General features: G+C 34.3%; 3 protein-coding genes across 5 annotated transcripts; 1 reads left to right on the top strand and 2 right to left on the bottom strand.

Annotated features, from left to right (window-relative positions):
* Positions 1 to 629: 629 nt before the first annotated feature.
* LOC122593625 (protein MEI2-like 2) lies at positions 630 to 7,661 on the top strand. Of its 2 annotated transcripts, none has more exons than XM_043766051.1 (13): positions 630 to 957; positions 1,786 to 1,825; positions 1,912 to 2,055; positions 2,188 to 2,600; positions 3,489 to 3,647; positions 3,742 to 3,858; positions 4,002 to 4,153; positions 4,449 to 4,540; positions 4,647 to 5,598; positions 5,684 to 5,768; positions 6,194 to 6,262; positions 6,388 to 6,567; positions 6,910 to 7,661. In XM_043766051.1, the coding sequence occupies exons 2-13, from the start codon at positions 1,795 to 1,797 to the stop codon at positions 7,018 to 7,020; spliced, it is 2,505 nt and encodes an 834-aa protein (XP_043621986.1). In that variant the 5' UTR covers positions 630 to 957; positions 1,786 to 1,794; the 3' UTR covers positions 7,021 to 7,661. The 2 variants fall into 2 exon arrangements, with proteins under 2 accessions (XP_043621986.1, XP_043621985.1); XM_043766050.1 differs by having other exon boundaries at positions 1,783 to 1,825.
* A 1,196-nt stretch (positions 7,662 to 8,857) lies between these two features.
* Positions 8,858 to 14,466, bottom strand: LOC122593624 (phytochrome E). Its single transcript, XM_043766049.1, has 4 exons — positions 12,168 to 14,466; positions 10,868 to 11,630; positions 9,872 to 10,165; positions 8,858 to 9,314 (listed from the first exon to the last, which is right to left on the bottom strand). Exons 1-4 carry the CDS (start codon positions 14,233 to 14,235, stop codon positions 9,116 to 9,118), a joined length of 3,324 nt encoding a protein of 1,107 aa, XP_043621984.1. The 5' UTR covers positions 14,236 to 14,466; the 3' UTR covers positions 8,858 to 9,115.
* A 4,117-nt stretch (positions 14,467 to 18,583) lies between these two features.
* On the bottom strand, positions 18,584 to 22,401 carry LOC122592728 (carboxy-terminal domain RNA polymerase II polypeptide A small phosphatase 2-like). 2 transcript variants are annotated; one of them, XM_043765023.1, is made up of 7 exons: positions 22,311 to 22,401; positions 21,605 to 21,854; positions 21,386 to 21,471; positions 21,177 to 21,279; positions 20,235 to 20,762; positions 19,442 to 19,779; positions 18,584 to 19,002 (listed from the first exon to the last, which is right to left on the bottom strand). In XM_043765023.1, the coding sequence occupies exons 2-7, from the start codon at positions 21,774 to 21,776 to the stop codon at positions 18,844 to 18,846; spliced, it is 1,386 nt and encodes a 461-aa protein (XP_043620958.1). In that variant the 5' UTR covers positions 21,777 to 21,854; positions 22,311 to 22,401; the 3' UTR covers positions 18,584 to 18,843. The 2 variants fall into 2 exon arrangements, with proteins under 2 accessions (XP_043620958.1, XP_043620959.1); XM_043765024.1 differs by having other exon boundaries at positions 20,235 to 20,651.
* Positions 22,402 to 27,377: the final 4,976 nt, after the last annotated feature.

Here is a 27,377-nt window from a genome sequence, read left to right as displayed (position 1 = left end):
GATTTTTAAATTTAAGTAATGATAAAAAACAGATGAGAAAAATTATCATATAACAAAAATAGTCAATCACAGGGAATAAGTCCAATATTCATAACCAAGAATGATAATCACATCATAAGATATCCATGAAGTTGATTTCCATTTAAGCACTTCCTTAATTTGTGTCGTTAATATCTTCAATTCTTAATTTATCCAATAAACAATATCATAATTAAATAATCTAAAATCAAGTCTTTGCATTATCCTTTGGAACAGTATATCTTTTCCATAAATACACTTTATTACGAGTATCAGATAAACTTTTTCGTTGCATATCATCATTTACTCAATTATTAATAATCTGTTCCTTAATTATTCCGAAAAGGATAATATCACATGGTAACAAATGCTCTATACACTACTATGCTACTATAAAATAAAATAAAAAAATACTACGAGTAATAAAATATATCCATAAAAGGGCAAAATAGTAATTCCATGTTGCAAAATTTCAACATCCGGACACCAAAAACAGATTTAAATACAGTTTAATTAAAACAAATCTTATCTCTCTCTCAATCATTCCCATTATTTTTCCTCTTTCTTTCACTTCTTCATCCAATCACACATCTTTCTTCTCTCTTTCTCTCTCTACTTATATATACATACACTTTTTGTATCTATAGATTCCATCCCTGTTTTTATGTTGTTCTTTTCTTTTACAATGAAACAATAAAATAAATAATACACACAAACCCACAACACACAAACACACAGATATAATATACATACATACACAATACATATACATCTCCACTATTTCTCTATCTCCAAAAAGCAAGAAACTTTATCTTTCTTTCTCTGCCATCCGATCACGGAGATGATTCTTCTTTTGCAGATTCAATTGGGATTTTGATTTTAATTTCATATTCAAACACCCTTTTCTTCACTCTCTTCTAAAGTTTGACCTTTTTTCAGGTATACATACATTTATATAAATATATGTATTTATCATTTATATACTTTGTTCTGGACTTTCATTTTTTGAATTGGGGTTTGTGTTTTCTTGAAGTGGGAAATTGGGGTTTAGTTGAAATTAGTGAAATTTATTGTGAAATAAGTGGTTTTTTATGTTTAATTGCTTTGCATGTTGTGTTTGTTGTATTGATTGTGATATTATTTTGGGGTTTTTGTGGATCATATAGTTGTGTTTTTTTATAAAATTTTTATTTTGTGTCAAACTTAAGTATTTATATATTGCTTGTCAATGGGAATTTCATTTTTTTAATTTTTTTTTAAAAATTTTTTTAGTTATGTATATTTTTCGTAAAGTTTTTGCCTTCGTCATCTAAATGCAAAGACTATGTTATGTTACTATGCAAGTATTATTACAAGGTAATTGTAGTATGTTGATCATTATAAGGTTGAACACATGGGTTCTAGCCATGGGGTTGACTATCATTATTTTTATTGGTAAAATGCTCTTTTTTGTTTTTATATAATTTGTATGTAAATAAATGCTAGTATGATAGGTTGAAACTTTGTAACTTGGTTGGATCATGGTCATTGATTATGCAAAACTTTCAAAGTTTGGATAGGTAAAAATCTAGGGGCTGTTTTTTGATGTGAATATTTAAATGACTATGTAATCATATGATATTATCCAGGGATGTGTAATTATTAATAAGTTTCCCTACGACAACACGTGTTATATGTCTCTTTAAATCTGATCACTTTGACCCTTGATTTGTTTGATTCTTGGCATATACTGATAATTTTGACTTAAATTTGCTTTTATGACAGAAGTGTTTCGCAATGCAACATTCTTCACATCATTTTCCTTTTGGTACACGTGAACTTCTCGACTTATATGTTATATACTTACCTTGTAATGAATAAAACACACTGAAAAATGCTTTCTTTTCATGGCAGGTCCTTCAAAAATAACATCAATGAATTACTCGAAAGCCGTTGGTAGGGGAAGAGAAATGTTAACTGGATCTGATGCGTATAATGAAACATCAAGTGATGCCACCCTTTTCACAAGTTCATTACCAGTTTTTCCCCATGAGAAGTGTATGTATTCCAAATGATATATAGTAATCATTTTAAGAGTACCAACATATTTTTCTGATTTATCACAATTCTATCGAGTCTTTCTTAATTGATTTAAAGTTCGATATATACTTACACTTGCCTTTCTGGCAGTTGTACCAAATAATGCAGGAAATGAATTTCAATCATTGGAGGGCAATGATCTGCTAGAAGATCTTGCAATTGGCAACTTGTTACCCGAAGAAGATGAGCTTTTAGCTGGTGTAATGGATGGTTTTGACCTCAATGCTTTTACTAGCCGTGCAGATGAGTTAGAAGAGTATGATCTTTTTGGAAGTGGTGGCGGTATGGAACTTGAATCTGACATGGATAACTTGAATTTGGGCATTTCAAAGGTGAGTTTGGGTGATGGGGTCGTCGGTAACGGGGTGTCTCAATATAATATTGCAAATGGAGTAGGAACTGTTGCTGGGGAGCATCCGTATGGAGAACATCCTTCAAGAACTTTATTCGTGCGTAATATTAATAGTAACGTGGAGGATTCAGAACTTAGAACTTTATTTGAGGTAACTAATTCTAACCACATATTGTTCAGTTTAACTGTAATTTTTTACTCATGTTTAAACTTGGCAATGATTGGAGATAAAAGACATCCTTTTATGCTTTCTTAGACTAGAATCTAGTATTTTACTATATACTCTACTCTTGTAGTAAAGCCCATAGTTTTGAACCACTCTGTTTGTTTTTTCTGTGGTAAAATAGTTACTGATCTTGCTAGAATCAAACACTGTAGTTTGCTAAAAAAAATGCGATTGTTGACTAATTATTGAAACATTGACAATGTTCTTGGCCTTTTGTGTACAAAATTTCTCAGTATATTGTTCATATTTTGCATTTTATTAGAGTATGATTTGTTTGTTTTTAGAAGATTGTTATTGTAGGTTTGGATTGGTAACAGGTGTTATTTGTATCACCTTAGATTACTAAATTCATCTTTAGATTTTTTGTTGCGAAATCATTCGGAGTATTATTCATGTGAAAATGCTAAAAGAAACTTTATAGTTTGCTGAATTAAGTAAGATAACTGACCGTATAATTGGCAATTTGTTAAAACTTGCAAATTGTAGCTTTTAATGTAGCAAAAGATGTGTTTCGATCTGAAAAGTCAACTGACATATACTTTTATCATATTACATTATTGGGCGAATGCTAAGCGCATAAATAAGTTGATATCACGGAAACTTCGGTGAACAACAGACCATGAACTCTAGAATTGCTCATCTTATCAACTGCAGTGTTTATGTTTGCATTTGGTTAAACTATGATTCCTTTGCATTAAGAAAATCTAGTGCTGTTAGGTTGAGAAGTTGATCAATATTAGTCCTGTAAGAGTTTGTTGTCTTTCTTGTCATCTGGTGATCATTTGCTAATGTATTAATGTGTTTGATATGTAGCAATATGGTGATATTAGAACTCTGTACACAGCATGTAAGCACAGGGGCTTTGTGATGATATCTTATTATGATATCCGTGCTGCTCGAACTGCTATGCGTGCGTTACAAAATAAGCCACTACGAAGAAGGAAGTTGGATATTCACTACTCGATTCCAAAGGTGCGAACTAATTTCTTTTTCCTTTTTTCCCTTAATCTTAGTTTTAGGGTCATTTTCATGTATCTTTCATATCTGTGTTTTTGTTGTGTACTAGGATAATCCGTCAGACAAAGATATTAATCAAGGAACTTTGGTTGTTTTTAATTTGGATCCTTCAGTTTCATGCGAAGATCTTCTTCAAATTTTCGGGGCGTATGGCGAGGTTAAAGAGGTAATCTTGCTTCTCTCATTAATGTCCCCCAGTATGTTTGTTTTCCGCACTAACCATCGTTACAGGTTTTGTTGGTTCATATCTTTGACATATCTATTTGGGATCATGGAATTTTAATTTTATGATCTTTTGCTCAATAACAGATAAGAGAGACCCCACACAAACGACACCACAAATTCATTGAATATTATGATGTTAGAGCTGCAGAAGCAGCCCTTAGATCACTAAACAGGAGTGACATAGCTGGGAAACGCATAAAGCTTGAACCTAGTCGTCCTGGTGGAGCACGCCGAAAGTAAGTATGCAAGTTTTATTACTTGATCTTGCCTTCCTTTTATTAATGGCACTTTCCTGTTAAGGTGCTTTTAAGTTATTATTTTTAGATCTTCCATTTATACAAGTTCACTCATTGCGAGCAAAGAATTCTGTTGATAAAAACGGCAGTCATAGGCAACCTGCAAGTAAAGAAAGAAAGAGTTTCCGCTTTACTACCGAGAGCTTTAACCTATTATAATAGACAGCCATTTACCATCTATCCTTGTGCTAGTTGATTGTTGACCGTAACGTTTATTTTGCTTCCTCTAATATAGCCTAATGTTACAACTGAGTCAAGAATTTGATCAGGACGATGCTCGAAGTTTTCGACTTCAAGTTGGCCCCTCAATTGCCAATTCCCCTCCAGGTAGAATCTTTAATAAGTGTGTGCGTGTGTTTCCTTGAGAGAAGTATGTTTTGAGTTGATTATGTTTGCCCATCTTACAAATTAACTCAATATACTCCCCTAGCAGGTGTCTGGCCACAGTTTGGTAGCCCAATTGAACACAGTCCTCTACAAAGTCTAAGCAAATCACCTGTCCTGGGTTCAATTAGTCCTACTTTCAGCAACAATTTACCTGGATTGGCTTCAATCTTGCATCCTCAACCATCGAAGATAGCACCAATTGGTAAAGATCATGGAAGGACTAACCGTAGCCATCTTGAACAAAATATATTCAATGGGACTTCAAACAGCGGACCCGCATTTCAACAATCTCATTCTCTGCCAGACTCAAAATTGAGTCAGTATAATGAACCCATGTCCTCTTTTGGAGGTTCGAGCTCAACTGGTTCAGGAATTGAAACGTTATCTGGGCCGCAATTTTTGTGGGGTAGTTCCAATGTATACTCTGAACAGCCTAAGGGACCTAGTCATGGTTTCCCCATCACTGGTCGATCACCAACCATGGCTCACCCCTTTACCACATCCAAGGCCCCCTCTGGTCCTACTCATGGGTTCCCAATCGCTGGACGTCATGGATCTTTGCTTGGTTCATCACAACATCACCATCTGCATCATCATGTTGGATCTGCTCCATCTGCTCCAACTGGGATCCCTTTTGAAGGGCATTTCGGTCGTTATCACGAGTCTCCTGAAACATTGTTCATGAGCCCTCCTGCATACGGTGGTGTAGGTCATATTGAGAGAGGCTTTTTAAGTTCTCGTGGGTCCGTCGAAAATGGTTTTTCAAGTTTTAGTACCATGTCTTCTCCCAGGATCAGTCCAATGTTTCCTGGTAATGGGCATTACCAGGGGATAGGACCCACAATAGCAGAAAGTTTGGCAGAGCGCGGACGCAATCGGCGTGTTGACCAAAATGGAAGTCAAACAGATGGCAAGAAACAGTTCCAGCTTGATATTGATAAAATCAGAAGTGGGGAAGATACCAGGACAACTTTGATGATTAAAAACATTCCTAACAAGTAAGACCTAATCGTTAAAACCCTTACAAATTTCAGTACTTTATAAAGTTAGAGATTTGATCTAGATTCTCTATTTGTACCCCAGGTATACTTCAAAAATGCTGCTAGCTGCGATTGATGAAAATCATAGTGGTACTTATGATTTTCTATACTTGCCCATCGATTTTAAGGTAATATTTTAAGCATTAAATTCTAGTCGAAGCTCTTCTGAAGAGGTGGCCTCCATCCATTTACTTGCCTGTTCGGGGTGTTTTTTATGTGGTTAACGGGTAAACTCTAAAAAGTTAGCCAAAAAAGGAAATGCATTTGGACCAGGCAAAATGTATTTCAGTGCATAAAATGTCCTAAATAGTGGCATATGGAATATTAGATTATCACTGAAATGCTGTAAAGTGTATATATCACATTTTTCATGGTAATTACAGAAAATTTTGGGCAAAAAGCTTTTTTGGTCAATCCAACCTGGTTTGTATAAATTTTCACCTGTTTTGACCCATTGTTACCCAACCCACCCAGATTGTCACATCTACAGTTTCTCCTTTTTTGTATCCTATTCGGTGTATATGTGTAAATAGCTTGATGCCATTTGGTGCAGAATAAATGCAATGTCGGCTATGCATTTATCAACATGCTTTCTCCAACACACATCATCCCGTTTTACCAGGTTTTGACTAGTTTTGACTTTGTTAATTCGATATGGCTTAGTTGTAAATGTGATTTACCCATCACTGAAGGAAGGCTTAAATGTTTAATTGTAGTTATATTCATTTTTTGTTGCGAGTTGTTTAGGCTTTCAATGGGAAAAAATGGGAGAAGTTCAACAGTGAAAAAGTTGCTTCCTTGGCTTATGCTCGGATCCAAGGAAAGATGGCACTCGTGACCCACTTCCAGAACTCTAGCTTGATGAATGAAGATAAGCGTTGCCGCCCTATCCTTTTCCATTCAGAGGGGTCAGAGGCTGCTGATCAGGTACGGTATTATTTTATAGAAACTTAATCGAAGCTAGTCGTAAATATGCTACACAATTCTTGATGGTAATGGTATTAATGTTGTCATGATGCTATAATTCTTGTCCTTGTAATTATGCTACGAAATTCTAGATGGCAATGGTATTTTAAGCTTTTGACCTGTTATACGCTTTTCATCAGAGTAGTTATTTTAGGCTTTTGACTTGTTTGGTTGTTCCCACTTATCCTTTTGTGGGTCTCATCTTTATTTCTTGAAACATGACCCTCAAGCCTCTTGTCGTATATAAATTGAATCCAGAAAACATAATTGTTACATTACGTGTTTGTGCTTACCATTTTTCAGGAACCTCTATCGTCAAATAGTTTAAACATCCAAATGCATCGGTCAAATGGTTCAGACTCGGGAGACTCATCAGGTAGCCCTCCAAAGGATGGTCCAGTCGAGCAGAGTTGACAGCAGTTGAAGCAGCAGTCTTGTTAAGTGTCTAAATTATAATTATTACCTGAGACTGCTGGCTTTCATCAGTACATATCGTGTACATAACTAGTAGAGGAAATCAAAGGTGCAGATTTTGGTGTACTTTTGGAAAGATAAAATCTGAAAATTTAAGGCTTTTGAAATAGAGGCGAATGATCAAAGAGATTACCATTTTGCTTATATGTAAACCGGTCAAATCTTGTGTTCTTCGCCTCTTCATTTTGGGAGATTGATGATGACGAAGATGTTTATTGCACATAACTTTATGCTTGTTCGAGTAAAAACATGGTGGAAGGATTCTCATAAGGGTAACTGTATAGTGTGGGCCTGTGGGGAAGTAGATCTAACTTATCATGTGTTTCAACTTTTGAGTCTGTTTCTAGTTCATGTATTTACTAAGTAGTAAAAACCGATGGGAACTGAAGTTGGAAACTACTTTTCTTTTTGGTTATGTACTCTATTCCAATGTTGTTTAGTTGTCATGAGCAGGTTTCATGTTTTAGAGGAACATCTGTTTCTTGTAGAACCCCTGTACAGGTATAACATGTCGTTATCGTGCTTTAATGACTTGTACCTGATCTATTATAATGTGTATCATAAATTTTTGTTTTGCGTTACTTAAATGGCAATTTGTCTTGAGTTTTTGTTCTTTTCATCGAACTGGATCTTGTAGACTTGGAAAATGGCAATTATTCCAAATGAGTTGAAAATCTTGAAGCTATAATAATGCTTCAAGTAGTATAACAAACATGAAACCAAAGGGCTAATCAGATGATTTAGGATCTTTGCCTTCAAGAAAAGGAAAAAAAAAAAAAAGAAGAAAGAAGGTATTACAAACTTGAAAAATGTCCATAGAATTTTAGCAACACTTTAATGTTTTGAAAAATGACACAGATAAGTTCCAATTCAGTTGTTAGATTTGTGAGACAATGTACCGGGGGTACGAAAACACCCAACTCTATGTTGCATCTACCCTTCTGCATAGTTAGGCATAGATTGATTGCTGGCAAAGCTTATACTCTTCCATCGCATTTTATTTTTAAGTGTTATTATTGTTGTTATGTTCTACAAAACTTTGTTTTCTTTCATTAAATCTTGGTCATAAATGATTGATGTCACTATTTTGCCCCATAATTAACTATTGCAAGCTTTTGAACTCGGTATGGATATGCAAGTAAATATTGTTCTGAATGCAAAGGATCATAAAGATATATTAGCATTAATCATAAATGTAACTTTTCTGTAGGTAGACAATAAAACTGGTAGTGGAGGAACAATAAACAGAGGAGATCAAAAGAGCCATCCATTGTAAGTCGTAACACATTACGATGTGACCATCCCATCTTAAAAGAACATTTATGACAAAAGCATCCTCTGACCGATGTGACTGACGATTGAAAGTCGTGGGTTGTCCTTTTTTGTGGATGAGGCAGAACAAAATTGCTACGCAATGGTGTGGGTTTGACCTTGTGAGATGTATATTAGATGGATACTACATATATATGATAGAACTGTCTAAATTTGATGCCTAGTTTCAATTTCTGTGCCATTCATGAAAAAATGACAACCCACGTCCTTCAGTAGTGAGATGGATCTGCAATTTGTGATTTCTTTCATTGGTTTCAAAGTTACTTTTTTGGTTTGTAGCTCCTGGTCCATGAAAAAAGTTACCTTCCGTGATTGGAAGTCATGGGTCAAAAGATGTTTTTTGTAACATAACGGGTTTGGTTCACTAGCATGTCAAATATGATTGTTCTGGTGGTTTCCTCTAATAAGTATCACACACTTAAAAAAAAACTTGTGAACAACTCAGTAACATCATAGACATGAATTGAATTTGATCCCATGAACATTAAATTATATACAAACACAGGAATTGAAGGTACAGGTTTACATAACTGTGAATTGAATTTGAACTCATTTACACATCAAAGATTCAGTAATCTAAGGCACCAACATGGTGAAAATTGGAATAGGATACAAGCATCTACAGACGCTTATGTACATTAGAACATAATGCAGTTGATCTTATAAAGATTTTCTTATTTGTTAAAGAGTACTTTTCTTATGGTCATTTCCTTGTTTCAAGTTCAATGTCAATGAGAAAACAAGACTTATTGTCATCCCTAACGTAACGCACACGGCCTTTCATGATACCGAGTAGCTTTCTAGAAAGATTTAGAGCAAGTCCTTCTTGTGTACTCCATTTTCTCTCTTCATACATGTCCCTAATGATATCCACAGGTAACCCTGGACCGGGATGAGTCATTCTGCGAGAATAAAATATTTCATGAGAAATATTACCGAAATTTTATTTATACGTAGCGGCTTTTGGATGTGCGACTGTAACTTCAATTACAATGATGAAATATTAGTTATTGTCGACAATTAACTATGTTCTGATTATTTAATGTTTTGAAGCTTAAGAAAGAGGCCTCATTATGGTGGGAGAACATGAACTCCAAACGAGAATGCAATGGTAAGCCTAAGGTCAGGTCTTGAAGAAAACTCAAAAAACTGCTTAAGCAGAGATTTAATCACATTGTTATCCAAGTCATCTTTAGCGTTATTGATTCTTACTCTTATTTGATTATTTCTTTGTTTTATCTTTATGTTTTGATATGCATCAGAGATACACTTTGGGACACTTTCGACCTGTTTGGCCCACAGCCTTTCAAGCTAGAAATTTTATTTGACTTGTTTGAGTTAACAGATAAACTAGAGAAACCTTTTCTAAATAAATCGAAAGATACTGCCCTCACATGTGTGGTTTTACTGCTCTTTTTTATTCAAGCAGGAAATTAGAAAGGAAAGCTATAAACCTCACCTGAACTGTATATGAATTAATTCATGCCCGTCCTGTATCATCCTGAGTCCAGGGGACACTTTGATTTCCACCCATCCGTCTGGTGAAGGTGCATGGTTCACAATGCTGAGTAAGAAATCTGACAAGACTATCTGAAGCCTAACTTGATCACCAAGAAGAGAGAGCGTTTTGACTTGATCAGGTATTTCGTGAACCAGGGGGATATTCTTTTCCTTCAGTACGATCATGACTTGGCTCACAATCGCATCTAAAATATTCTCCATGACAAATTCGCCTAAGTTCAGATCCATGCTGCTGTAGAAAAAACAAATATTTTCAGACTTGGTACCTTCAAAGGGTACCATTACAGATAACAGAGAAACATCTCACTTTTAAGGTCAAACACAAATTTGCTTCTGCAAGCTTTTTAGGATCCAGATTATGTTATTCCATTACAATTATCGGTTTAACATTTATGAATATAATACACTGCTTATGAACTTTCGAGTTGAAATATACCTGTTTAATCTTATTGTTAAAAAAACATCACCAAGTGGTCTAGTGGCAAGTAGTCTTGTTTCCTCACGAGAGGTTTTAGGTTTGACCCTAGGCAAATATCTTAGGGGTGGTAAGTAGCCATTTCCCTTACGGTGGTAAGGGAAATGGCTAGAACCGGCCAAGGGCAAAAAGAACCCGGTTAGGCCACTATGTCCGAGTCAGAAAATGGATTCCCATCCCCGGGTAACCCAAACAGGGCAAAACCTCCTAAAAACATAAATCTTATTGTTAAAGCTGGGTTCATGCAAGCAGAAAAATGCCCATTTACTTGTAATTACGAAAGGGTTGATTTTATAATCATATCCAACACAAACCATTTACTAAAACTTTCAAAAAACTGAAAAGTAAATGTTTATGGTCAAGTTGATTTGACATTTTGACCCACTTTCACCCACACAATATGATAGACCTGTTATTGACATGTTACTCAACCCACTCATTTTGCTACATCCTACTTACCCTTCTTCAAGACTTTTAATATCCATGTGCTCGATGATTGATGCAATTTGTCTTTCGCAAGCACCACTTGTTTCAAGATACTGCTTTTGATTTTCTGAAATGGCTGAGTTTTCAAGAAGTTTGTTAGTGAAATGCAGCCCATTTAACGGGTTCTTAATTTCTTGCCTAATATATGCTAAATTATTACTCTTCAACTCAAACTCTAGATCACTTTTATTAATCTTCAAAAAGCAGAAACAGCCGAGTACATTTCCACGATCATCAACCCTCTTGCTTGCGCTCAAGTGAACCTCTACAGGATTTCCATGTTTACTAAAAAATCCAAATGGCATATCTGAAGTCTCATGACCATTGATTGCTTTATATAACAAAATCATAAACTTTGTCAGAGTATCTTGATCTTTAAGTGGACATATACCTCCAAAAACTTCACCAGGAAGCACTTTCCCAAGAACTTCATTTCTAATATGACCAGTAAGCTCTTCCATGGCTGCATTCCATTCAGTACAACAAGCGTTTTCATTGGAAGCAAATAGAGGAGGAATTAGGGGATTTAAACTGTGGATAATAGCGTTATAAGCTCCTTCCATTCGCATGAATTTATCCATGACAATTTTCTCAGTGGTGACATCTTGACCCACAAAGCATATGCCAACCACATTGTTCATGTAGTCCTTGCTGGAGCACGTATTAGCCACGATGTATATAATGGTGTTGTTTTCAGCCCTTTTTAGTTTCAGTTCAATGTTTTTCTCTTCTACACCTGCATCAAATAATGCAAAATATCTTGACTTTAGAGGTCAAACAAAATCTCCTGAACAAAAAGAGGGTGGTTTTCCATTACCCAGATCGGCGAGTCTGTTTGAATGAAATGCACCCTTCTAACCAGGGTATCCCTGTGACCCCTTATGAACCCTTTCCCTGGCCACCCCGTAGATGTTATTTAGGCAGGTTCGAAACTGAGACCTCTTGTGACCACCGTGGAGATTATTTTAAAAGTTAAGTCATCTTATAGGAACTAATATTCAATAGTTTATTTTTGCAGTTTGTTTAGTACACTAGAGAAAGAGTTTAAGCAAGGGCCCATCTGAGACATGATTGTTCGGAGAAGTGAAAGCCATGTGGGCTGGGTACAGGGTCAAAATGGTACGGATGAAAAATGGCCAGTTTTAACTGTGGGTCAAGGTGACCTAACAACACTCTATGATCTTTTTTATTTTTAGACTTGACATAACTCAGCAAATACGGTTCCCGTGACAAAGTAATCAACTTATTTTAGACTTCTGATACAAATGTGTACCTTGCAAAGCTCTAGTGAGAAGATCTTTAACTTCTCCACGTGATGTTTCATGAATAATATCATCAATCAAAGATTTCCCCATTGCATCACTAGCTAGCACACCAGTCAACTCTGCAATTTTCCCATTCCACCCGTTAACCAAACCAGACCCATCAACACCAAAGATTGGGACAGATGCTGTTTCAATCACTCTCACCATCTCACAAGCAGCCGAACTAATTTCATCCATTTCTGGAACTCCACTCTCACTTTCTTGACCATATTTTATCACTTTACGACGACCACCGCCATTATCTGCAACATCTTGAGCTGATGTTCTCATAATTAACTGCAAAGAATGAATCACATTGATTTCAGAAATTTCCCAAGGAAAACTCCTACCTTTCACTACTTCAAGAAACGCCTTAAAAGAAGATCTTGGATGCATTCTCTCACCATCATCTTCGTCCTTAGGATGATGCTTAGCTCCTGCCCATTTGATTTCTTTTTCTGTATGCGATCTGAACCAAAACAAGAAATCTTTTGAATTAATCCGTGCAGCAGCCATACCACAAACTGCATCACCAAGCAGAACCGCACCAGGATAACCAGCATGCAACAAACTCTCTGTACTGAAACCTGTAGAGTCTTTGTGTTCACTACATAACCATTTAGCTATGTCTGTAACTTGTGATTCATTTGGAGTTATACCAATCAACCAAACTTTCCCCTCATAATATAAAGCCGCTCCATCACATTTGACTAAATCCATTATACTTGGAGACTGAGTTATGATCCGAAAAGGGGCGTCACGCAGGAGCATGTCACACAGGGTGGTCTGCATACGGAGAATCTGTTTCTCTGCTTTCTGTTCGGCTAATTGGAGCTCCATATAGAGCTGTAAACCCATTGACTGCATTAGAAACTCACACGCATAGCGAAGTGGAAAAGGGATATAACGTGGTGTGCTGTGATGGCAGGCGACTAAACCCCATAGCTTCATGGAGTCCTTGTTGTTTATAAGAATTGCCATCACTAAAGATGCAACAGATCCCATATTTGCCATGTAAACAGCATGGCAGCCATGAGGTGCTCGAAGGGTAGAGTTGACCAAACAAAGTGGCTGCTTCAACTCTTGACTTTGAATCACAGGAACTGATTCCGCAAAACAATCAACAATGATTCTCACACGATTCTGTTTAAACAAAAATCGAGCAGCTTGTGGGATGTCTGTTGCAGGATAGTGTAGTCCTAAATATGGTTCTAAATCAGCCCTTCTAATTTCTGAAACAACTTCACCATGTTCATCATCATGGAACTTATACACCATAACTCGATCATAACCTGTAAGCTTTTGGACTTCTTCAACAACCATATCACACATAACCCCGATGTCTCCCCCGGGGACAGACTGCAGCCTAGAAATCGCTTTAACCACAAGTTTTTGTGACTGAACAGCACCAGCAAGCAAAAATGTGGGATCACTATTGTTAGCTGGCTCTAGATCAATCACAACACCCACATCAATTCTATGAAGAATCGCGTAAAATGGTTTACGGGTAGTCCAAGAATGGACCCAAATAGGGTTTAACAAGGTGATTTCCCTTGACCCTATAGCTCTTTCTAAAGAAGCCCTAGAACTAGAAGTGAAAAGGGTTCTAGCATCAACTCCAAGCAGACTTTTCTTGGCCTTATCATTAAGATTTTCGGTACTTAAACTTAACATACTAAAACAATTCTCACTAAAACTAATGATCCTAAAGCTAGGTTCTTCTATAGCAATCATACAACCAAAAGGCTGAACAAGACCACCTCTTTGAAAAGTTGACAAATAAGCAGTCACTTCATGTTCAGCCACAACAGCCCCTGATTTCGGTGCATTTGCAACTAAAGTTGAGTAGTTAAAAGACTTACCAGATACAACTGACTGTTCAAACTCTGACAAAAGTCTTGCATCAGTCCCATACTGACCCAAATTCTGGTTTTTACTATTTGTTGTGTTCATGTTACTTCCATCTGATGATGATGAAGTTGCAGCATGAATGTTATTGTTGTTGTTGTTGTTAATAGTTACTTCCTCTGTTTTCATTCCCAACTCTATTTTTTTTTTTTTAACAAAATGGGTAAAAGGGTGATTTTTCCTCTGTTCACTTATATATATATAGCAGTCTAAATGGTTTTTGAATGAAACAAGATTCTTAAAATTAGACTCAAATGATGAACAATTTCCGAGGTCATCCCAGGATTGTTTATTTAGAGCAGTTCGAACTCGAAAACATTCATTAAAAAAAACTTGTGAATGTTTTCTTGAAATGGGATTTGAATGGTAAAGAGTTTATTGAAGCTGCAAAAGCAGTAAACCTGTTGTGAAGGATTGAGCATGTTCTACAAGTCCCCACATGTTTAATTTCATCTTCTTGATGTCATTAAGCTTCTTTCATTACTCATATTATATTAGCATAAACCCATTTATGAATACTTAACTTCAACAGAAACAGAGCTTAATTTTAATAATTCTTTTTAAAGATGTTGGTAAGGACCAAATCAAAAAAATAATTAGAAAGCAAAAGCCGCAACTACGCATTTGTGAGGCTCCGGCCTAAGGGTTTGACCGTAGTCTATAGCACTCTATGCTATAAGATGATTGGCATTGTTGATTTTTGGATCATTTACTAGCATTAAAGGTGTTTAAGCTAGGGAGTAGGTACGAACAAGTATATATATTAATGCACTATTTTTTTCATAATGCAGGATGATTTTCGTTAAAAAAGAGTTTTATTTGTTTTACATTAATAGTTGTTTTATTTTAACTAGACCATTTGAAATAACTTTTGTTAGATAATATATATCAATATCTAGATACAACAATAACAACAGTATTTAATCCCTATCGGAACGGTATATAAGAGAGATAAGATGTAGATAATCTCATGGTAGAGAGACTGTTTTCATAAATATATTCGGTCAAACGAAAAAAATTTAAGAGTTAAGTAACCATATTTGAAAGCCGAGTATCACATGACTGCATAAAAAAAAAATCACAACTTAATCCTAGTATCACAATTGTTTTTATATTAAGCTCATCTCCAATGACATATACAAAATACCTAAAGAGATCACCCAACAACATTTACAATAGAATGCAAAACGATGTTATTGGTCAGCAAACCGATACGCTTGGGTATTTTGTTGAAATTTTTGATGATAATTCTAAGTCTTTTGTAGTAATTTTTGACATCTTGTCGAATATTTTCTTTTTTTTTTTTAATAAAATCATGTATATAGAAACCAACTAGTGGCTTAGTACCAATGTACGTATGTTTATCCACTTGTAACAGTTTGGAATGTGGTGGGGACTGGAGATGATCGAAGGTTCAACACCCACCACACATGTGTTGCAATGCAATGGTCTCAAGTTTAAAACAATATAGGTGAGTCAATTTATCATCATACAATTGATGTATAGTAGCATTTTCTTTGCTAATCATTTAAAATTCTCATAACACATACATAAATATTCATATTCACAGTGAAACACATGTGAGAACTTCAAACTTATCAAGAATCGTCTAACTTTGTCTTTGTTAATGTATGATCAAGTTTATCTAACTTAACTGTGATGCCAATTGAGTTTGACCAAAGGTGTTCATATTGTATCTTAATGCTTTCCTGATTTGTGACAAACTTATTAGCTTTTTGTTTGTTATTCTTCAACTATCTTTGTGACAACCTTAAAACTAATAACATGAAACATATAAACGAAAACTCACCTAGAGAATAAACTACCCAAAAGAAATGTAATGTAGATACCAACTTCCACAATAAAGAGAATAAAGGCGAAAAAGGGAAAGTGGAAACATGGGTCGTGCACATATTTTCCTTTATTCCTAGTAGACGTAGTTGTCATCTTTTTATGAGTTACCGTTTTATTTAGAAGATGACTTATGTCTAGACTTAGCGTGTTAACTGCTAGAAACTCTTAGCCTCTTACAAACCTTAAAACTGATACTTTATTATGTAAAAGTAAAAATGTAAGAGTTTATGACGTTATATGGAGGTAAAAGTAAGTATATTATAGATGACTCACTTTGCGAGCCTAGAGTCAAAACAGGTAAGCTTTGTGTCCACTAGGATATTGTTTTTAAAAAAACCCAAGATTGAACCTATAGTTTCACTTTTTTGGAAACACAAGCTCAACCAATGGTCAATTTATCTTCTTGAAAAAACATCTTTTCTCGTTTTGTAATACTACATATATCTAAAATTCTAAATCAATATTTTTTTTTTTGTAATCAAGCAATTAGTTATGTTGAAAGGATTCAGAAGCAACATACTGTTTGATTGCACCTTGAGTCATTCATAACACTAACCTACCCGAAACTATAATCTTCCCATATTTAATCATTTTGACAAAATCTCTGAACATAGAAAAGGGTTTGTTTTTTTTTGGAAGCAGACTATCATATTTTTACTCCCAAACTACACAATTCGCCTAGGATGCAACTCAGGAATTCTGAAAATACCCTCCTTTGACCCACCCCCAATTTCACCCGCGTAAATATAAGGATAGACTCAAACCTGGATAGCAAACCCCAAACTAAAGATTTTATCATTAGACTACCAACTCGATTATCTATAGTGTACCTTCCATGATGAAAATGCTTTAGCCAATCAACCAATTAGCACATACATTTGATCTTGTGTCTATGGTGAATCAAGAGTTCAGATATTCTCGAAAGCCCGATTTTGATCCAGCTATTTAGGATTGAAAATTCACCCCAATAGAAGTGTCCAGGAGGAGGATGGTTGCATACACGAAATGACTGTATGACCATGTATGTTCTTGCAATGCAGAGAGTCCGAGTGACCTCTTAATCTCTTGTATATGTTTTTCTTGAACTACAAATTTAGCAGCTAGTATGATAGTATCTTGCCCGAATAGGAACGAACCAGTTAATCACAACCTTCTGTGGTTATTTTCACTAAGAGGAAGAAAAAGTACAAGAGGAGTCTATGCTTACCGAAAGTCACGAGATTTGTTAGTTGTTACGTGAAGATTTAGAATGTAAAGTTCAATCAGATCATGATTAGTGAGCTAAAGAATTTAAAAGGGAATATATATGTGATAATGAGCTCGTGTGTAGCAATTTTGAACATGATAGAAGATTTGTTATAGAAAAGAAAAACGATAGCAATGCTCTAGACATAAACTGAGAGGTAGAAAGACATGTTTACTCAAGCTGTTGTGCCATTATTATAATCTTATACATACCAGAAGTCACAACTTCAAACCAATAACATGGCCAGAAACTACAATCAAAGACTAAAATGTTCAAGAAATTAAAAGTCACTGTGTACTGTACATACACAAACGATATGGTAGCATATACAAGAATGGAATACTTAATACCACGACACACAACAAAATCAAATACAAAACCTAAACGTATTACATAACCATTAAAAATTCATATGACATCCTGTTACAGAAAATTGAGGTGAAGAAGTGAGAACCTAAACATGTAAGAGAAAAAGTAAAGTTGACACAAGGGTTTAGAGACGTTGAATCTATCAGAAATCAACACTAATCTACCTGTTAACATCAAGTGTTAGTTGACACAAATCTACCTTTCAAATATACAAGTGAATAAAAACGTCAGAAATTAACCCAAAGGGTCTAGAGAGATTGAAAACTACGAAAAGTCAACAGAAAATACGAGTTAGAAGTCAATATCCATGAAAAGTAAAGGAAAATCGACAGGTTTGTAAGTCTACCACAGCTCGCGAGAACAGTAATGCTACAAGCAGGAGTTGAATTTGCATATTATGGTAGGCAAATAATTATAGAAGAAAGATACCTATCAGAATGGGATTTGGCTATCAATCCATTAAAGATCTTTGCTTCACCTGCACATACGGCATGTACAAACAGTAAATAATGCAACTCATTCACCACAAGAATGTTTCCTTGGCTCGTAGAATCCTACACCTTGTTATCAAAAATTGCTCTAAAGTTTATCCTTTCAACCTCACTTAGTAATCTAATCCTACGCTCATATTATAAGTTATAAACTACCTCAAGTAACGCTCTTAACTAGAAGTCTACCCTATACTTTAAATTAAGCAATATCCGGGTCCTAAAAAATGTCATTCTAAGGGGTAAAACAGAAAATCAGACATTAGGTTATTCATACTTGCAGAGCTGCCTTTAAACATGCTGAACTGGTTTTCGAATTCCAGAACCTAAAAGACCAACACCGCCTTTTTCTAATAACTCCCTCTGTCGCCTTGGTTGTATATGCAGTATAAGGAAAGTGTTTGACCATTAACCAATTACTTTATATATCCTTCAATGATGACAAAGTCCAAAATCTATTGTCAATGACAAACACAGATATAATAATATTCTAAAAAAACAGTTGACAATGTGAGAAAGATTTCATGGGGTAAAATCAACATAAATCACACTCCATAGTTATATTTCACATAGAACAACTCGTATGCAGTTTCAAAGAATCTATAACTGTACACTGGAAAACAGAAATTTTCTGCGGCTACAATCTGACATAAATTAGACAGAACACCAAGTGAGATATCAAGAAGAGAAAGGAACAGCGATTTATTTGTATAGATAATTATATTAGGGGAATCTAATTAAAATGTAGGTATCACGTGAAATCATGAAAACAAGGGGCACTTATTCCTTGTTACCGTATCTCTTGGCAATTATTGGACGGACATCTTCAGCATCTGCTAAAATCTCTAGGAACGGAAGTAGTGAAAGTAAAGCACAATCTGATGGATCACTGAACCAACTCCTTATTGGAATCCCATTATTCACTTGCAATTGGAAAACCTGAAACCACCAAACGGTCACGAGATCGTCAAAAGCTTAGAGGCAGATATATATACTATCATATTGTGACATTTTCAGCCCATTTACTTCAAATGGGGTATATTTGATTTTTTTTCCCCCTCTAATGGGTCAAACGCATAGACCTAAAAGCATCTAGCAAGCAAAACAAGCAAAATGAGGCAGAAGTCACCCATAAGTGTAAGTTAATTATAAAAAACTCCTAAATCATTTTAGTCAATAAATTAGAATATTACTGAAATGAAAGGTCGCAGTCATAATGACATGCTAATTATTATTTAGAAAACCATATTTGAACGTCAACTGTCTTGCATCAACCTGATCTGACACATACAACAGTTACTTGCTTTTACCCGTTAACCAAACTGCCTGACCACACATTTCCCACCTCAAGTAATATTACAATTACCAATAACATTACCTGGGGGCAATTGTCAATTATGACAATTTTAGCCAGATCAACACCTAAAACTGTTAGATCCTTGGTATAACTGCCATCTGAAAAAGTACAAGATTCTCTATAAGCTCGATGAGAGATGATTTTTCCGTCTGGATCTAGTATGTCCAGAAGTTGTTTTGCGTAGATGCTCTGACTAGCTGTGAACACAACAATTTGAAACATTTTTGACACCCGCTCCAAGAATTCTTTAAGGTAAGGCCTCTGCTTCACATAGACAGTATGCTCTATGGAATCAATTAGTACTGGAAAGGTGAAATCTGCATCATCAGAGTGTTCCAATGAAGAGTGTACCAGTGTTTCTGTATGCTCAAAGTAAACAAATCATAGTTAGTGAAATATAAATAATATATAACTCAGATCGAGTCAACTGGAGTTAGCAAAATTGGTGGGCTACGCATAGCAGGTAACGCATCAAAAAGGTACCTTTTGATTTGTCAAAAACGGTCGGGATGGGTTGACCTTACACACATTAAGTCCTATATTTTCATTCCAAAATCTTATGGGAGTAATGCTTCAAACTGACCTACCTTTTAATGGACAAAATAAATGATGGGGTTCTATCATTAACAATACAATTTGGGCAAACTTTTAAAATGGTTCGAACCTTATGACCCACTTGACCCATTTCCTTTTTAGCTACTGTTTGACCCGAGATAAAATAACCCAGATTGATCCATTCGTAATTAAATGGGTCAAAATTGACACTTCTGGAGTCGAAAACAAACACAGTAAAATAAACCAAAATGTTCCATACCATCTAAATCAAGTACTAATGTAACTGTTTTTCTCTCGCCAGGCAACGTGGCAGGACATAAATTCGTTCCCACTTCCGAAAGATCGGGTAAATTTCTTATGAACATTTGTGGATCCAAGCATTCTGATGGATCCCAATCAGGATAAAGGTTAACATCTGGATCCTGATTGCTGGATTTTAGCTGATGAATTGCGAGATATAAATTTGATTCTTCTGATACCATGACGGCTTCTGAGTGGTTAATACAGTCATCGGGGTCATTGCGAGTGTCGACACTATCCTCAAGAAAAGGAAGTATCATATATTCATCATCAAAAAATAGGTTTGATTCGTAACATCCATAATCAGGCAAGCACGTCGCCTCTGTAATTGAATATGAAGAGCCCCTTTCCATGGGTGGGCTAGAAACAGTCATGTCTGAAATGAAGAAATCTGACACATTACAACTTTGATATTCACAAAAGTTTCTATTGCTACCAACACTATCTTTATCTCCCAGTAAAGGGACTTCAAGATCCTTTTCAGTCCCTGTATAGACACCATAAAATAAATGAGACCGTTGGTGTTGATGTCAACAAAAATATGGCCGGTCAGGCAGGATTGTGTAGTAGGTCAAATGAGTCGGGTAGACCCAAAAATACATTTAAAATTCATATAACTTTGAATAATTAACACATAAAATACTACCGAGTATTACAATAATAATAATCTTTACTCTCTGTAAACCTGTTGGGCCCATTTCACAAGTTGCATTTTTAGCCAAGTTTTCTTAATTGAGTAGTGTGAAATTGAAATAATGCAGATCCAACAGTTAATAAAATCATCTCAACTGTGAAAGGTATGATGACAAAAGAACAAAACTTTTTGTGTGTAAGTTGAGGAATACATAAAAATGGAAGATATCTTTTTGGGGAAGGCATGTTGAAGAGCTATTCTTTTTACCTCTATCATCAGAAGCAAGTGCTTCACCGTCATTGTCAATAGACTCTAGAATGGGTGAAAATATAGTATCTATGTTTGAAGAGCAGTTGTCTTGTGTATGATCCTGCAATCAATTGAAAAGATTGTTTATTAAATGTCAGGTTTACAAGATTAGAATTTGCTAAATATGCATTATACTATACAGTCAATTTGAAAAATAATTAGTAAACCTGAATACTTTCTTCATCTAGCAGCTCACAACAGTCGGTTTCATTGCACCTAAGTTCCTGCACAATAGCTTCACTGCAAAAGGAATCTGTACAAAAAGGTAATCATCAAAAAGATCAAAACTTTTCACATTCGACCAATATGATATTCATAAAAGAATAAACTTTCACATTTTTTTTGATAAACTTTCAAGTATAACGGGTAAATTTAATCTATATTACCATGATGCTTGTTAATATAACAAGCCTCCTCGAGCTGTGCTTCTTGTTGCAAGGTTCTGACTTGTGAAAAAGAGTTCTTGGATATCTTGCTTGATTTTTGACAGACATGAAGACCATTCTTTTCTCTTAGACAACCCATGGTTGACTTCATTTTCATCTTTAGTGATGGCATTTGTTCTATACTTTTTATTCGTATTATATCGATATCGACTCAAAAACATTAGTGGCCAAATAATCTCTCTCTATATATCTGCAATTATGCACACACAAGCATCCATCAACATACTACAACAACAACTTTCATGTATATACATATATCAAAAATTAAATCTTGTTCATATATAATTAATTAAAAAAACCCTAATTTAGGTTTAAACTAAGTCTAAATTTAATGACTTTAACTAAAAAAAAAGATGCTAAAGTTGATTTGAAAACTAAAGTCAACACAGACAATACTAATTAACAAGATAACAGAAAGATAAAGCTAATTACTACAAAATTACAACATATATATATATATACATATAACAGACCTTAATCAAGATTAATAATTATGAATCAAATTAAGAGATAGAGTTTAAAGACGATGAATACGTGATAATTATTCAATTATATTAAGCGATCAAATACTAATTACGAACTGATCGTCTGTGTGTTTATATAGATATAGTAACAGATGATATGTACAGATATAGATATAGATTACCTGTATGTATATATGTATGTAATGTAATGTGAGAGAGATCAAACAAACCCCAACCTCAAATCGAGCTCTGATTGACGCGCTTTTATGCCGTCTCTCTGTACTTTAATCTTTCTATTTTATATCCTTCTGTTATGTGAAAGTTACAGTTGTAGTACTTCTGTTAGACCAAATCTCCAAGTAAATTCAGTTTAGGAAAAAAACAACTTACAATCGTATACCCTCATTTATATAAATTTTTGCTTTTGAAAACCAATGTTTTTTTTTATACTTTATTTGCTATGTTTTATTAAACAAAGCTAGTTAATATGCATTAAATAGTTGTATAATTATCATAAAATTTAAATAGTAGATTTTTTATTTAAAAAATTTAACATTAAAATTGAAATTTCGTTGATGTGAAACCTACCAAGGTGCTAGGATAAAACATACAAAGTCAGGGAATATACAAGATAATAAAACTACACATTAAAGGAATTCCAATGGGACCAAGGGATTATAAATTTGGAGGATCTGTTTTTGTTGGTGAGCCAAGAAAGTTTGTTGATTTTAACTCCTTGAAAGTAAACTAAAGTAATAGTTGCTTGTTGTTGAAAACACGGTTGTTTTGACATTTCCAAAGGAGCCAACGGTAGGTGATGATGATGAGGCTAACTAGTCTTTGCTTGCTCGAGCTAATGTTGTGACGTTTTGTGAAACTCCATGGGGTCTTTGAGATCATTTGGCTTTTGATGAGGAGACGACACTAGTCTTGGAGTAAGCTCCATAATGCATTTGCGAAGTGGCAATGGATGAGCAAGTGGTCTGCTGATTCATTTTGTAGATTGCATAGAGGGGACGATACCACAATATTTCGCAGACTATTGTTGGGATTCATTTCATTGTAGCTCGCCATCCGAACACATTAGCTTTTACAGATGCGAGTTTGTTTCAGGGATAAACCCATTGTTGGTGACCAATTGTTGTTTGTTGCAGTCTACGTTCCATGTCCATGAGTCGTTGGAGGTTGAGAGGTTGATGTTACGAATTCTGAACAACATATCTTGAAGCTGGTGAATTTCTGTTGCAGTCGATGAAGGTCGAGTCTAATACCAATCTCATTGTGAGAAAGTACCTTCGCCTGTGCATCTTTCTTTTACTATACAACTTTTATGCTTTCCTAGATTGAACAAGTCAGGGAAGGATATGCGTAATGGAGTATCGTCTAGCCAATTATCGATCCAAAATTTGAGGTTGCAATCGTTGCCAAGTGATCCCGCAAACATGTTCTCAAGAAAAGTTAAAGTGGGACATGTGGGAGTGCAAACCCGCAATGGATTTCCAAACTCCCATAAGAAAGGATTTAACCGGGACTGGACCACATGATCTATGAGAGTGATGAATAGATGAGATAACGCAACACCATAAGCTGTCTGATTCTGTACGAAAACGCCACCACCACTTTCATATAAGAGAAAGGTTCTTAGATTGCAAACAACCCAACCCAAGTCCGCATGAATTTGCAGGAGCAATGATTTTGTCCCAAAAAACCCACGGAATTTTCCTAGGGCACTAGTTTGAATAGGAAAATACAAATTTTTAAATATATATTAAATGCAGATCTTATTGAAGGCAACCATAAAAACTATATTTAATATATTTTTCTTCTATTTTTTTTTTATTGGTTTCAATAACATTATGCCTAACAAGGTGTTGGTTCAAAAAAAAATCCAACAATACAATAAGTAATGTATCAAGAAGTGTCTAGAAATGGGTTGTTAATTCTTAGATGTTGTATATGTAATTGTAAATTTTGTTGTAAGTACTAATTTCAAGTATTTAGTACTTTGCTAGATAACTTTATATTTATATATAACTAAAAGATAATATATTTTAGCTTAATTGACATTTGTAAAAGTTTGTCATGTTGACTTTTGTATGATTTATCTTTTTTTTCACTAAGTTCTGATTTTAAGTTGTCATATGTTTATCTATGTTATTTATCTTAATCATTAATTTATTAATTAAATTCTCAAACATGCAAATAGAACTTTGTGAGAAAATTTAATCAACTTATACGCATGATCACAAAAAATATCCATGTATTATATATTGTTTTATTTTAATATATATTTTTGTTAAGAAAAACCAAAACAAACAAATGTACAAAACTAAACATCCATACAGTCAAGCTATCTAGATTGAAGCTCTCACCAAAAACTCGATGTAGTTGAGTATATCTTAGATACTCCTTATCATTACATAAGAACATAGATCCTTTATTTGTTTATAGGGTGAGGGTATAGTTTTATCCGGTTCAATTATGGTGGTGGTTTACAAATATTATTTTTTACATTACAAATATGTTAGTGATTTTTATTTTTTTTTTATCAAGGAGATAGTACAATTTTTATGTTGCGAATTAAATGTATAAGTGAACCAATATCGTAGAAAGTATTGAAATTATTTTCAGCTATTAAGCTCTTATTGAATTATCTTATCGAGAGATGATTGTACGTCACTATTAAGCTATTAAAGAAAAGTTTTTGCAAAAAAGATGATTTAGAAACATTTTTTTTGAATTAAATTCAAATTTATACATAACATTATCTTTATATGTATTAATAATTTTAAATTAGTTTGATTTGTACAAAACTTTAGTAACTAAAAAAAGGACTCAATATTAAATTATTAATAAATTTATAGGACAATATATAATTGATGATTAAACTAAAGAATAGAAAATTATGAGGACACTTAAAAAGATGATTTTGTTTATATCTCTTTACAATAAAAGACATACAGTGTTTACTAATTAGCCGAAGAAATGGTTGAATTTATCAGCGGTGTAAAAGGAATAGCCTTGAATCTTGATAATGAGAATGTAGGGATTGTTGTCTTGGTGTTTACTAATTAGCTGTGTTGTTTTTATTAGTGCCCTTTTACAATTTATTTATGAAACTTATTATGTAACTTATAGTTAGAATATTTTATTCTAGATGGCTTAGAATCAAGCATCAAATTTTTATTGTATGACAAAATTTCATTTTGATAATTTACTTGTAAATTAACATTATTTATAAAATCTGGTTGTATAATTACTAATGATAATGAAGTTGAAAATAGAATAGTCAATTTGATAATTTATTGGTTCACATATGAGCGACAAGTAAACGGGCAATTACATAATATTAGTCCCCGAGGTGGAAAACTTGTTGTCCAGCAAAATGTCCCAAACTCCCAATGCGGCTAATAAAAGTTTTCGTGTGATTTTTATGCTTAAAATGGTAGTGTCTGAATTTTTATGCTTAAAAATGAAGTACAAGGTGATAATCTGACAAGCTTATTAAATTAGAAGGAGTGGGCAAGATGGAAATGCGCATATAACTTGAGCACCGATAGAAATTTTACACGTATGCATGACGGCGGTGTGCATCCAACTTGTTATGTTCAGCGCGTGATGTGCACTTTCCAAGTTGACCTCTAGTTGACCAAGGTCACATATGGCAGCACTCAAACCCAACTGAAAACTGTTCAACATATAAGTATTTATATTAAAAATAAATAAATTCTTTCATTATACACATTGATCAATTTAGATTTTACAGTCCTCCAAAAAGTTAACTTTAATCTTTACATATTATCAAAATTGTTTTAGACGCAAGGCATGACTTGAATAATTTGATAAAGTTCATTTATGATTTAAAATAAAACTTAATTTTAAAATGTCACATTTTGTCTATTTTATAACGAAGTTCTTGTGATTAAAAACGAGTATGGGTCGGTTTAGAATGGTTTTTAACATAAACCAAAGCCAAACCAAAAACTTAGTTCTTAAAATGTCAGAGTTTGTGTTCGGTTCACAATAGTTCATTTCTTTTTGGTTTGTCAGAATAGTTTTTGGATTTTTAAGTTTACAATCGCCGTGTTTTTTCAAACGGTCAGGTTGCTATATGCTACTAAAACTAAACAATGAGAACAAATTTCGTAAGGAAAAAATTCTTAAATCACTTAATGTCTATTTAAAGAAATAATTTAATAAAAGTATGGAAATTATACTTATTTTTGCTTACTTTATGTATCATTTAAGATGAGATAGTCCAAAAAAGTTGTAAGAAGAAGAAACAATGATACTTACTAGTACTAGTCAGACGACCAATGAAACCAAAGATCGTTAATGCTTTGTGTGAACATCATAAACATAAGAATGACAATATCAAATTCTCAGATTGTTTTACTGTTGCATAATGTCATGCCGTCTTATGAAATTATGAACATCTTTTGGTTTTGCTGATGTCATGTTTGTTTGTTATGCACCATTACACTAGTATCCTAACTAAATTCTACTAATTCTTTTTGCTCCCGCCCTTTTTTAACATTCCCCCCAATTTTTAATAAAATATTTCCCTCCACTTTGCCAAATCTTCCCAATTAAAGCGGTAGATTTCCCCTATCCAGATTACAAGAGAGAAAACGAGCTTTGATTCAAACGTACGCCTTAAATTACTATCCAAACCTTTCTATTTTCCTCTTGTTTGTTAAACCTTCCCAATATTAGACAAACAAGTAAACGATGAGGGTTATCTTATTTATAGGAAAGCTCGATTTTTGATCCAAATGTACACACATAATCAATGTGTCCCGTAACCTTTTCCAACCCTTTTTTTTATAACTACTTGATGAAAACATGAAACTTCTTGTAAGCAAATCAAAACGTCTCACCACTAAAACACCTAGGCGGTAGTCATTGCAAACCTTAACAATAACTTGACTTACATTTTCACATTATCGTTTTGTACAATAATTGCCAACAAACATGTTTCCTTACAGAAAAAAGTTGCAAGCTTGTACACATTGTTCTATGAGAAAAAATTACAATTGTTTTTAAAGATTCTTGACCAGATAATTTTAAGTAAAAAAACTTAGCTTTTTGTAATAATTATATTTCCCTCCACGCTTTGAATTACTAAAGAAAATTAGCAAAAAATAAAACCCACTATTTCAAATATTTATCTTAACCCAGACTAATCTGCACATAAAATCCTAAGCCCAACATACTTTCCTATAGTAGCCGTAAGTGAAAATTTCACA

This window comes from Erigeron canadensis, chromosome 3 (assembly GCF_010389155.1).
Source record: "Erigeron canadensis isolate Cc75 chromosome 3, C_canadensis_v1, whole genome shotgun sequence".
Classification (NCBI taxonomy): Eukaryota; Viridiplantae; Streptophyta; class Magnoliopsida; order Asterales; family Asteraceae; genus Erigeron; species Erigeron canadensis.
This window is presented reverse-complemented; position numbering and strand designations above follow the sequence as displayed.

Excerpts from the sequence above, each read along its gene's own strand:
- LOC122593625 (XM_043766051.1), top strand. The coding sequence starts at position 1,795 with ATGCAACATTCTTCACATCATTTTCCTTTTG. Across the intron at positions 1,826-1,911 it reads TTCACATCATTTTCCTTTTG|GTCCTTCAAAAATAACATCA; the intron begins GTACACGTGAAC and ends TTTTCATGGCAG. Across the intron at positions 6,263-6,387 it reads ACATCATCCCGTTTTACCAG|GCTTTCAATGGGAAAAAATG; the intron begins GTTTTGACTAGT and ends CGAGTTGTTTAG.
- LOC122593624 (XM_043766049.1), bottom strand. The coding sequence starts at position 14,235 with ATGAAAACAGAGGAAGTAACTATTAACAACAACAACAACAATAACATT. Across the intron at positions 11,631-12,167 it reads TCTCACTAGAGCTTTGCAAG|GTGTAGAAGAGAAAAACATT; the intron begins GTACACATTTGT and ends TATTTGATGCAG. Across the intron at positions 10,166-10,867 it reads ATTAAAAGTCTTGAAGAAGG|CAGCATGGATCTGAACTTAG; the intron begins GTAAGTAGGATG and ends TTTTTTCTACAG.
- LOC122592728 (XM_043765023.1), bottom strand. The coding sequence starts at position 21,776 with ATGCCATCACTAAAGATGAAAATGAAGTCAACCATGGGTTGTCTAAGA. Across the intron at positions 20,763-21,176 it reads ACTTGCTTCTGATGATAGAG|GGACTGAAAAGGATCTTGAA; the intron begins GTAAAAAGAATA and ends GTGTCTATACAG. Across the intron at positions 19,003-19,441 it reads TAATTGACAATTGCCCCCAG|GTTTTCCAATTGCAAGTGAA; the intron begins GTAATGTTATTG and ends TGGTGGTTTCAG.